The 12682-nt window shown below is 42.7% G+C and overlaps 1 protein-coding gene across 5 annotated transcripts in view; it reads right to left on the reverse strand.

The window, feature by feature from the left end:
* Positions 1-12068, reverse strand: part of LOC107997378 (synaptogenesis protein syg-2) — a 51780-nt gene extending 39712 nt beyond the window's left edge. For 2 of the 5 annotated variants that reach the window (XM_062086111.1, XM_062086109.1), the window contains exons 1-2: positions 11900-12068; positions 8134-8599 (exon numbers count right to left, since the gene is read on the reverse strand). In XM_062086111.1, the coding sequence (XP_061942095.1) occupies positions 8134-8197 (64 nt within the window). In that variant the 5' untranslated portion in view covers positions 8198-8599; positions 11900-12068. Of the gene's footprint in view, positions 1-8133 lie in introns of all 5 variants that reach the window. The other 3 variants (XM_028666519.2, XM_062086108.1, XM_062086110.1) reach the window with 2 other exon arrangements.
* Between the last annotated feature and the right edge of the window lie 614 nt (positions 12069-12682).

The raw sequence follows: 12682 nt of genomic DNA on the forward strand, positions 1-12682 counted from the left end.
CGCTTTTTGCCTCTGTCCTCGCCCCACCGTCTTCTTAATTAAAACTTACTCCACCCGCCCGCCATCCCCCCGCCATTTTACATACTTTTCCTTCTTCCCCGCTCTTTCCATTCGACGACTCGGCAAATCGAATTACCCGTCACTCGTTTCGTCAATCTCGATCGGATTTGGAGGATCGGTCTACGACTCGCGTCAAATTCTCCTCGAGTAGCACGTCGAGCAAAGAAACCGAGAGAATGGAAATATACGCGATTAATAATAGGATTACGATCCGGGAAGATAGCGCGATCAACGTTTTAAACGATTTCGTGCGCGATATTTGCCACCCCCGACTCGATTTCTCGTCCACCAGCGAGGAGAATATATAAAAATCGAGGAATACGCAAAGAGCGACGACGACATTTTGGAAAAAGCGGAGGAAAGGAAGAAAGGAATAAATCGAAACGCGATAGTCCAAGTAACCGCGTATAGGGTGGTGGAACTCGGTAAGTAGCCTCCTCCGAGGGAACTCGTGGCAAACAATTTGCAATGCTGAAACGAAAAGTTGTCGAGCTTTACTCTCGCGAGGAGGGTTTCTCCAACGCGATAGAACGAGCTCGTCTTCGCTCGTGTTTTCCAAGAGGGAGGGAATTTTAACCGTCCTATAACGTAACGAGAGAATCGCGAAGAGAAAAGGAAGGATACACCTCTTCTTGCACACCCTCGATACGACTTCGATTCCGCTCTCGTTTCTTCTAGATGTTCACCCCTCCCACCAGCCTCGAGCGCAACGCCTGTCAGCCCTCGTCGAGAGAGGGAGAGCCGCCGATGAGTCTCACGGCTCACGATCCCGAGACGAGCGTGTGTACTTACGCGGCTTTGTCTTCCCGACCCTTCTCCTCCACTCTCGCCCCTCCGCGCCTACATTCGGAATACGAGTAAGAATAGGAGCAAGAACCTCGGCTGCGTTTTCGGACGTGACAATTGTGTTAACCGTGTATACCACTCCTATCTACTCTCTCTCTATATATATATATACACACACGATACTTATGCTTTTGCCCCAAATACGATATACCACGCTCGAGGCGCGCGTCAGGAGAGGTGCAGGGATAGAGACGCGTTGTATTTACGTGCGATTGAAGAAGGAGAAAGAAAAGATACGATCCGTAACGTCGGCATAAAAAGGAAAGAGAAGGGTGATGTAGTCGCGTGGAAAAATAGTTTAGCAGTTGGAATTGCCGCGCTCGTGTAATAAAATGGTTGCCACTTTCCTGTGTAATTTTTCCGGGCGCAATGAGTGCCAACAACGCGGAAATTCGTTGGTTAACGTCCTGCATTGCGGGAGTTTGCGACGCGAAATTATTGCCGAATATACGTCCGAATCTCGGGGATAAGCGAAGAGAAAAATGCGGGGAAAGATAAGCGGTATTTGCGTTCGATCGCGAGCTGGAGGAGAGATAATTACGAAACTGGAGAGAGGGGCGAATAACAAACGCACAAACGCTTGAATTTCGATCTTTCGAGGAAACGTCCACGCTTGATTGAATTATGAATAATTTTCGAACAGAGGTTTAAATGGCTGCTCGAATTTTTCACGGTGTTAGGAAATTTTGTAACGCGAGAAGATCAAGATATCCTTTCGCAAATCTCGTACAACGAAACAATAGGAGCGTGATTCGGAGTGGAGCTCGGTTCGAGAGGATGAAAATTCAATTTGCACGAATTCGTTTCGAGCGGGGAAAATAATTTTTCGTTGTCGTCGATTGTTGTTGAGGTCGCGTTCCTCGAAAAGAGAGAAGGGAAAAGAAAGGTAATTGGTTCGTCGAAGGGAGAATAAAAATTGAAGCGAGATAAGGATTTCGATACGTTTCTACTTTTCTTTCGTCCCAAGGTGACCAGCCAAGGATCCGAGCCGCGACGATCGTTTAGCTCGAGGAGGAGTTGGAGGTTTTCTTTCGTTCGATGGAGAAGATACACGGAGGGAATCAAAGGTCTGGAAGGAAGAGGCACGCGAAGAGTATCGATGTAGCGGCACTCGAAGATGGATTGACCGACGAGTCGAGAGTCGATTGTCAAGATGTTGAGGGGAAACTCGTGGAACGAAAGAACGGTCGAGATTTCGGCCGAGAGGGAAAGTTTGGTTTGAGAAAAGATTTGGCGCGGAGAGTTTTAATTGGCCGATAATGGTTGGGGAAAAAAGGCAGTTTGCTGTTAATCAAAATATGACGCGCGTACGTATACGAATCGTCGTTTACGAGATTAAGTGGGTGTACGCGTATCTATCGGTTGGCTACAAATTGTTAGTAATCGATTCGAATCCCTAGTAATCGAGATAACACCAAGTAACGTATGGCAGTCGAAATTCATGGTACATCGAGCTACATATATCGAATCGACAGAATTAACTCGAGAGACCGCAACGAGACCGCGCGTGTGTTTGGAGCGGTGGTCCGTTCTAATTGTAAGTAGAGGAAACGTAATTATCTTAATCCGAATTGCCTCGAAAGAATATTTATCGCGTTTTCCTTTCTCCAAACGAAACGAAACCTTCATTATCTCCTCGTCCAAAACTTTAAATCGAACGAACACGAAGAATCGACTTAGAGAAAAGGGAACTAACTTTAAAGGGAAGGCCTGGTAATTTCGTCGTATAAAAAATTTTTACGCATCCGTTAAACGTTATCGTCGCCAGCTTCTTCCTTATTAAACTCCAATCTTGGAAAAAAAAAAAAAAGGAAAAACAACGACGGTTTAAATTTCCGTAATTCCTTCGTTAAGGAACGGGTATTATCCGGCATAAATGCGCGGCAACGTAAGATCTACGAGATCGATGCGTTCAATTTTTGAAACGGGCGCACCGCGTAGCGCCACGAATGGGAAGACTTGGCGAAGATAAAGAAACGTTATTGTGGCTTTATGCGATAATCTAACGCTATCTTTCCGCTAATAAACGTTGCAGGCCACCACGTGATTCGATAACATAAATCCTACGGGGATTAAGTGTTACCATACACGAAGACAAAATTAATACCAGCTCGGACGATAGGTAATGTAACGTAATAAATAACACGAGTCCTTTTATAAATCTTTAAATCCTGCTGTAATTTCAGTAAGGCTAGATTCTATATTAAGCATTGAAAAGAAATATCCTTTTCTTCAACGATTAATCTCGATACTTTGAGCATCTTTGAAAATTTATATTAAGCCGAGTATTCTTTTTACTATTATCACAATTTATCTTTCACAATCGAGTGAGATCGAAACGAAGATCTTTGTTCGATCAAAATATTTCAATCCCAATTTTTCCATTCTCGTCGAGTATTTTATTTCTTAAGAAACAACGAAACGATAATCGGCGAAATATCCTCGATTCGGCTAATTTTTGTACAGCGGCTTTCACGATCAATTTCTTCTCGTGTAGGATGCTCTCTCGAAAGAATAACCAATTATTCCTTCCTTTTCGCCGATGCTCTCGTTTAGCCAATTTTCATTACCATCCGTTATTCGGATCGTGTACGATCGTGTAGTATCTCGTCACGGGTTACAATTCTACTCAAAAATGGGCTTTCGTTTCGTTCACGAGGGAGCACGAGTTTGGAAACTTTTGATCCTCGGTTGATACCCAACTTTTCCCATCTTTTCATTTCGCAAAAATCTTTGCCCGTTGCGAAACTGTCATTCGAGATACGTCTAACTCCGCGGATTAGCTTCGACTCCCAAGATTCTCGTTTCCACACCTGAATTTTTCAAACCACCGAAACGCTCCTCTCGATAGAATCTCTCCCTAGAAATCTGATATTCCGACTCAAATCAATGTAAAAGAAAAAAACAACTTATAACGTTAAGTTAACGGAGCAAATGATCGTGAATTATTCTAAAATTGGCAACGGTGAAACGAAAGAAGAGGGAGAAAGTTGACTCGATAAATCGCGTTATCTGGGGGACTCGCGAATTGAATAGCAGCTGACAGTAAGAGCGTACGGCGATCGATTAAGATCACGCCACGCGTCATCCAAATTAATTAAATGGCCCGTATCGATCGGACGCGTATCGGATGGAACGTTATTATTGCAAAGCGTTGCGTATCCGAACATTTATGAATTTCCACGGCAAGTGTTCCGTCTGGCGAGCGTTAAATCACCAGCTCCTAGTTTTGTCTCCGTACAAATTTACATTTAAGCGGAGGAGTAGACAAAGATATAACAATATCGCGGTAAATGTCAATTTTAGTAAACACTGGTCTCGTGCATTGAGCGCGATGTATTCCACTTCGCGGCACGAATATCATGCGCGCAACTTGTTTTCAAAGTAAAATGACACAAACGTTAAAAGCATCGAAACAAAAATGTTCTAGCATTGGGCTTGCAATCTCGCTCATACACGCACGTATATATATATATATATGTACATGTGCGCGTTACTTTTTCAAAAAATATTGTCGAATAATAATCCTAGGCTGTGCGAAATATCGTTTCAACACGTCTCTACGTTTTCTCGTTGATTCGACGAAATTAAGAATCGTCGCGATTATGCCGTTGAAAATGTCATCGTTCGTTATATACATTTATTATATTTTAATAAGTCAAAGTGAAAAGTTTGTATTTTCGCGTGTACGTGATATAAAATTTAAAGAATTTTTAAATTCCTCGTAAAAATGGTTTACTTCTCGCGGTTAGATGGTTATATCGCGTAACCACGTATCCGGAACAAATATAGTCGAATATAGAGTTAGTTTTGCGAGGAAAAAAGAAAGGAAGAGAGGAAGGAAGGGAAGGAAGAAAGAAAAATAAATAAAGACAGGAGAATGCAAGGTTGAATACGGTAGTATTGTTCAAAGCCATGTCATCGGGCTGAAGAAGCATCGGAAAGCTCTCGACAACTTCAATAAAAGCTGTTTCCACGTGTACGTATACGAAGGTAGGAGCGTTATCCACGGCCATATGGGAACCGTAAACTGTACGATCCATTGGGGTGTACGAAAGGAAGAAGAGGGTGCGTGGAAAAAAAAAAAGGTCGGTAGAAACTAGGGACACGTAGTAATTCGTGGACCACGCCTCGATGCTTGTAACTCGGGTGTACGTGCGTGCGTGCGTACTCGTCGATGCAAACACGACCCCGATTCGATTGCATAAGGGTCTCGCGACGCGCAACAGCCTAGGGTCGCATCTCCACCGCACCGTCATCCAGTCATCCAGAAGAAGAATAGGCGTCGCGAACTGCTCCTTCGCTTTTTCCTCTCCCGTGTAAACAAAATGTAAAACGAAGCGCACATCCACACGCGATACAAAAATAACGCGTTATTTGTTGTATGTATTAAGAATTCATTTCGTTACGAAAATCCTTCAGTAACGAGGATCATTAATATTTATTCATGGAGATTTACGATGGCGTCTTTTTTTTTTTTGTTTTTTCGCCAGTCGGGAAGCTAGAGTTAAAAAAAAGGAGAGAAACGCGTGAATAGCATCGTTTCACTTTACTACCTTTTGTATAAAATATATATTTAGTTAATCATTTACACCTTTCCTTTGTGCAACGTGCAACAGTTTGTCACTCTATATAGTGTATACGTGAGTATACAGTAAAAGTGAATGGTGAAATAAGGAACGATGCTCCGTTCAAATTTATAGAAAAATTTCACAAAGAGATATTTTTATTTTTTAGAGAGAGAGGGAGAGATGTACACGAGCGATAAAGCATGATAAAACACGACGAGTTGTTTTCTTTAAAATGAATTATCGGTTAATGTATTATTCATATAGCATTCGATCAACGTGTTTCAATGATTCACCGTGTATCGTTTTAATCAACGTTTCGACTTCTATATATTTCGATACGCGTATTATAAGCCAATCCTGAACGTTGAACAGCCGATACTCTTTGTTCTTTTTTTTTTTTTTTTTTTAGGAAAGATTTTTTATTTATTTAAGATCGTCGACGATTTATAAACGGAGGCGTATCAAAAATCGATCGCCACGACTATCTTAACGATCGTTAACCATCGTGCAGCGTACGTTTATTTGTTATAACGGTTTTTTTCGGTTATCCATTTTTTTTTGTTTTAATAATATTTCATCGTTTAACGCACGAAGCAGCGAAGTAAAAGCGTTTCAAAATGAACAGCGAAACATTTCATCTTAAGTGCACTTTTAAACGATGAAATATTTTAAGAGACTCGATATTCGGTCTACGAGTGTTTAAAATACGGATAAATGTGTGCGTGCAGCTTAGAAAAAATAATTAGCGAAAAAGAGAAAAGAAAAGAGAAGAAAAAATGTATCTTACGAGACAAATACGAGACGACGCGGTAAGAATTTCATTATTTCAGGATCTATTGTTACGAATGTCGGCGAATGGAGTTTTCGTATTTTTCTGTATTTCGAAAAAAATAATAACGCGGGCTAATTTCAATCGAGAATGAAGATTCCTAAAGATATACGTGTATTCGAAACGAATCTGCCATTTACGAATGTCATTTCAATAAAAAAAAGAGCATTTCACGAGGGAAACAAAAGAAGCTCGCGTTTCTACGCAGATATCGGAAAGCATTGTTATTATTTAGGACGAAAATCTGATATGCATATTCGAATGAAAACATATTTAAGCTCCTATCGCTAAAAGAATATTCGTGTCGTTAATTATTTCCTGTCCTTCCGTTTTAACTGGAGCACTAAATTCTCGGCTATGAAACGGAGAATAAGAAAAAGAGAATTTCTCGCATTATTGCTCGTCACGTTGAGTGGCACGGAAACTTCGTTTTGTTTCGAAACGTAGTTTTTCTAAAAAAAGGGGGGAGGGGGCAGAAAAAGAAGAAAAAGAAGAAGAAGAAGAAGAAGACGAAGAGGAGACAAAAAAATTATGTTGTTGTTTTTAGCAAGTGCATCGTCGAAGTATGATAAATGATAGCACGTAACAATAGATACGTGCCACCTGATACGAGAAAAATCACCGAATTTCGTTGAATCTCTGTACAAAGATGAATTATTATTCGAAGAATGTATCTTTTTTCTTTTTTTTGTCTCAATAAAGAATCGATATCAAAGATCGTTTTCCTTTTTCTTTCTTTTCTTTATACATGCACGTATAATTTTACGTAATTAAAACATTGCCCGTGTTGTTCTAAACGAAACGATACGTTCGAATAAATCGTACAAGATGTCTGTTGATAATTTGATGGACATAGGACAAATTTGTATATATATATATATACGTATAAGACAAAATTGAAACGAAGTGTATGCAAGTGCGTATTGAAATTTAATTTGAATTAATACTCTATTAATTCGTATTATGCGATAGATGTAGATACGTACTTACACGTACGCATATATCAATTCACACAGACGAATGCAATATCGAGTGATAATATCGAATCAATTTCACAGCATTTGTTTATTTTCAAAGTACAATTTCGCATAGTTAATAAATTAATACCAAAGAGGGGCGGTGTCTCCGTTATTTTATTTCTCGAATCAAATTAATTGTAATTACCGTAAAAATGAAACATAAAAAATTGCCGGGTAAGGAATATTCCAAACTAAAATTTTTCCATCCATCTTTTTCTGCTCGAAAATTGAAATTCCACCCTTTTTTTTTTATTTCGCTGCGTACAACGATAACAATAAATAATCGAAAATTTTTGCACTTGGTAAGTAGAATCTGAAAGAGTCTGGAAGCGTATCGATCCAAGTTGGAAAAAATTCTTCCGGTCGACGGTCAATGTTTTTATCTTTCCGTCACGAGCGCGTACGCACGCGAAACGTATAAAAGCGTAGGTTTGATCGGGTTTTACGAGGGCCGGCAACGTGTACGCGGGAATAAAAATGCTTTCGAGGAACGTAATGCGAGCATAGGTCAAAATCGAAACGTTCGTAGGGATCGATCGGACGAATAACACGTAAAAGTGGTAAAACTGGTGGTATGGATTCAAAGCAGCGTTAAAGTTTTAGACTTTTCGGTCGCTGCTCTTCTTAACGCGTATACATATACATGTACGTATAAAACGTAGACAAATATTGGCGAAAGAAGTAGAATTTGAAGGAAGATCGCGCGATGATTTTATGGATGGCGACCGAGAAGACTGAAAGGCGAGACAAAAGAGTATATATACATATATATACGTATAGGGGAATACGAATGACTAGTAGGACTAACCTTGAGCGTGGACGAGAGCGTGGAAGAAAGCGGCGACAAGGGGGAAAAGAAGGTGACACCGCATCTCTTCCTTTTTCCAACTTTCCTTTCCTGCTCGGCCACACCGTTTTCCCTTCTTTTCGTATTCAACTTTGTTTCACTTTTCACGCGATCCCGGGCGGAGGAGGGTTTCTCGCACCAAGCAAGGAAGAGGACGAAGCGGGCACGTTTTAATCGTGGCGGTATCGCGTGCCGGTTAATCGACGGGATTCGTTTCGACCGAGCCGTAACTCGATCATTTAACGTCACGAAAGATCCTGCATTCACTCATATCACCCGCCCGTTCACGTTTCGCCAGATTTCCGCCTCTCTCTCTCCCTTATCGATTCTTCTTTTATCCTCACTTTTCTTCCCTCACATCGATATTACGATCATCAACACTCACTCTTCTTCTTCTTCTTCTTCTTCTTCTTCTTCTTCTTCTAGTCTGCAATACCAAACCATATTTACCATTAATCCTGTAATCCATCACCAACCTCGCGCGTTACTCTATCCTCGGCGAAAACAAATATTTTGGACAGGAATGTATGTACGAATATAAGAATGATGATAATAATCGAGCGAATCACGTGGGACGAAGAAGAAGAGGCGAGGAAAAATTGGTAATACATCGATATCGACTCTAATTATCGGACCGATCGCTCCACGAACATCGCCCTCCCCCTTTCCTTCTTCTCTCTCGTCGCGCGCTGCTCCTTCGCTTCCCCCTCCCCCCTTTCCTTATCCACTTTCTTTCTATCACGGATACACGGATACGAATATACGCCGTTGGCATATCGAGAAGGCAGCATCGACTCTTTCCATGGATTTTATCGCCGATGATTGATGAACACGGCGCGTATCTCTCTCTCTCTCTCTCTCGACGTGCAACCTTATAGCGCGACTCTAACGCCGATGTTGTGCTTACAAATCAAATACCACTAGCGAGGCTTCTGCGCTCCCTCCACTCCTTTTCCACTCTAACTTTCCTTTCAACCTGCGCCATTGTCGCTAGCCACCCCAAATCCTCCTCCTCCTCCTCCTAGTCGCCCCCTTGCTGCCATCCTGGACCCGGTAGGAACGCGGGTAATCGAATAAAACTGCTAAGTGATTAATCGCATGAACCTCCTCCCTGTCCAACTTCCCATCCCCCGGCTTTAAACGACATTTACCGCAGCGTTTCGCTTTTTCCATTCCAATCTTCGTCCCGAATACGCTTATTATCCGTCCTCTCGTACGGTTAGCGGCGGATAAGCAACGATCAAACGCGATCGAGCAATTTTTATCCGTTTCGTCGTTCGTTATTCGTGGATAAATAAGGTGGAAGGAGGCATATCTGGAGATCGATACCTTTGATTCCCGAATCCCTCTCTCTCTCTCTCTCCTCCTTTGAGAATAATCTTAGACTACGTTGTAACGACTCGAGTTACTCCATCGAATCGAGTTCGCTTCCCTCCTCGCGTCTTTGGATCGAGTTTTACAACAGTTTTAAAACTTGGCACGAATAGAAGAGGTTTTGATTGGTCGGAAAGTAGGAATCAATGAATTTACCGGATCTCGAGAAAGTTTCCGATCTTTGGGAAGAAACACGAGTTCCTTCCCTCTTCTCTTTTATCCCGCACGCGTGATATTTTTCTTCCCTCCTTCCTTTTTTTTCCGACGCAAAGGGCTCATCCTCCCACGTGCGCGAAAAAAAGTTTATTAAACGCGGTCGTCGCTCGCATTATCCCCCTCCCTCCCTGCTGGTTGGGCCAAGTTACCACATCGAATCGAATTTGCTAATACGCCCACCAGCCCGGAGGGACTTTGCTCGTCGCCTAACGTAGGAAACGTTGCGCGTCCTGCCGGGTTGTTTAACAACCGGGGAAACATCCGACAATTTTCATTCTCCCACCGCCCATTAACGCGAATTCTTGCAATGCTCGTGCGTGGTTATTGCCTTCCGATCTACGTACATGTTTCAACATGTATAATCGAGTAATCTTCGTATAACGACGCTTTTCGTTATATAAAATTGACAAAAGTGGGATCGACGTATTAATTAATTAGTCGGATACGAAATTTAATCAACGATAATTTTGAACCGAAAATTAAACGGATCCCTTACCTTCCTCGACACCTCGCTCGAAGGTGGATACTTTTAAATATTTGCACATCGGGGGAAGCAATTTGTTTAATGGAAAGTGGATCTTTTTTTCCAATTCGCGATAACACCTTTCGCGATGCTCGCTAATGTTCACGCTCGGTATCAATAATTCTGTTTAATAATTGAAAGCAAAGCGACGGAAAATAAATTTTATCCGATTCACTCGAAACTCGCTAAAACTTCGATGACGATTCGACTTTGAATTCTTCGTTCGAGGAAGAGAGTGCTCGAGTTGTAATCGTCCAAGCTATTAAACACGCATCTTTTTTTCTCTCTCTCTCTCTCCATTCGAATAACAGAAATATCGTTTTTCAACTTTCCAACTCGTCGGATAGTCGTTAATATTTATTCACCGACACGCGAGACTCAACGCCCTCTAGAATTCCGTAATGCTCGGTCGCCGTGTTCTTTCGATCATCGTGCGAATTTCAACGCCTTCGCCATTTTGTTGGTTAAATTCGCGAATCACGAGCGTTGTTTACGAAGATGAGTAACGAAAATGAGTGGCGATCTCTTACGATCCGTACCTCGAATATATATCTCGAAAACACTCGTCAATGTCATCGACTCGTGTGGCGAAAAAACACGAGGGTTTTTCCCCCCTCTCCCTCTCTTTTTTTCGCGTGCTCCGCCACAGCGAATCAATACGAATTAATTCGTCGATAAAAGTATCGTATCGGTGGAAATTCCGTGTGCCACCAGATCCCCAATTACCGAACGGTCGACCGAGAAAAACTCGTTGAACTCGTTAAGCCGCAGCGGCGGTCCTGTTACCCGATCCCAACGCAACGATTCAACGTGGAGTAAGATTCGTACGAGGACGAAATCACGGTAAGGGTGTACGTGTGGTATCCGAGTCACGTATGTGCGTACTTGTTCGATTTCGATAAATGGAACGAATGAAAATAAAAATTCACCACAGGTCACGGGACGATGAAACGAAACATCGTAACGCGCCACTTTCCCTCGTCGTATCGCGTCAAAATATTATGACGATATCCCGGCGTGCGAGCGTGGATCGAACCGATCCGCGATATCGAATCGATCTTTCTTTTTCCTTTCTCCCTCCCGCTCGGAAAGTGAGTCCAGAAGAGTGTAAAAGAAAATACACTTTATTAGGGTAAAATGAGAATTTCAGATACGTTGGGCCGATTTAGAAAGAGAAGAGAAAAAGTTACGGGAAGAAGACGCGAGGAGAGATACACGAGAGAGGGGAAGGACGAAAATCGGGATAACGGTACTTACGTTACGATATTGATAAACGAGGGCCGAATTTTCGATCGATATCGGGCGTAGAAAAGACGTAAGAAATTGGGACGAGATCGATTCGAAAGTCGAACGAGATCGGACGGAAGATCGAAGATTCCCGTCCTTCTCTTTCCTTCCCCCCGTTTTTACCCGTTAGACGAATATGCGGAGAAAAACGAGGGAGAAGATTAACGAGGGGTCGAATTGTTTTCACGAGCGTTGGATAGAGCAATGTGTCGGTTTGCGTCGGTCGGACGTAAATAAAGAAGATAGAAGGCAAGAGGAAGGGGGAAGGGAGGATAAGAATCGAAAAGGAAAGATCGGAGGGAGGATCGATGAATTCGCTCTTCTCACCGATGTATATATATATGTGTGTGTGTACGTGTACGTGTACGTGTATGCACGTAATATAAAAATTCACTTTTGGACGAACGAAACGAGAAAGGAGGCGAGGCGAGGCGAGGCGAGGCGAAATACCAAGCGTTACGCGTACACTCGCGATGGTCGCGGGCTGAATACTGGCGCGTCGTGCCGCCCGGACTTTTAGTTCGTGCCGCTACCGAGGAGCGTCGCGACGCTTTTCGCGCCCCCCACTCCACGGTTCAGCCCTTGGGTTCAGCGTCAGCCGGCCGCCGGCCCTCTCAAATCGTCCGCCACGTTTCACGCTATCCCCACGACCCACCCTATCAAGCTTCGCCTCACCTCGCCCAGACTAGCCAAGCCTAGCCTCGCCCCTCGCGCCCTCTCGCCCATCCATCCATCTCCTCTCCTATTTCCAACGTATCCCATCTTTCGATGACGACTCTCCCTTCGATACCGCGTTTAACTCCATATACATTTCCTTTGTCTTCTTCTTCTTCGCGTTCTTTCCCACCTAATCGTGCAAACGGTCACGACTTTCGTCTCTATCACCTCTTTAATTTTCTTTCTCACTTTCAAATACTGTGATTTCCCTCCCGATCCTTTCCATGCGTAAATATACGTATGTTCCGAAAAATTTAGCAAAAATTGAACGTATTGGGTGTTATTGAATTATCGAATAATGGAAACGTCTTAAGTCTTCGATATAACTCGATACGCGCTCGAAGATTTATTTATATCTCTAAAAGTTCGCGTTAATCGTAGGTTGCGAATGCT

This window comes from Apis cerana, linkage group LG15 (assembly GCF_029169275.1).
Source record: "Apis cerana isolate GH-2021 linkage group LG15, AcerK_1.0, whole genome shotgun sequence".
NCBI lineage: Eukaryota > Metazoa > Arthropoda > Insecta > Hymenoptera > Apidae > Apis > Apis cerana.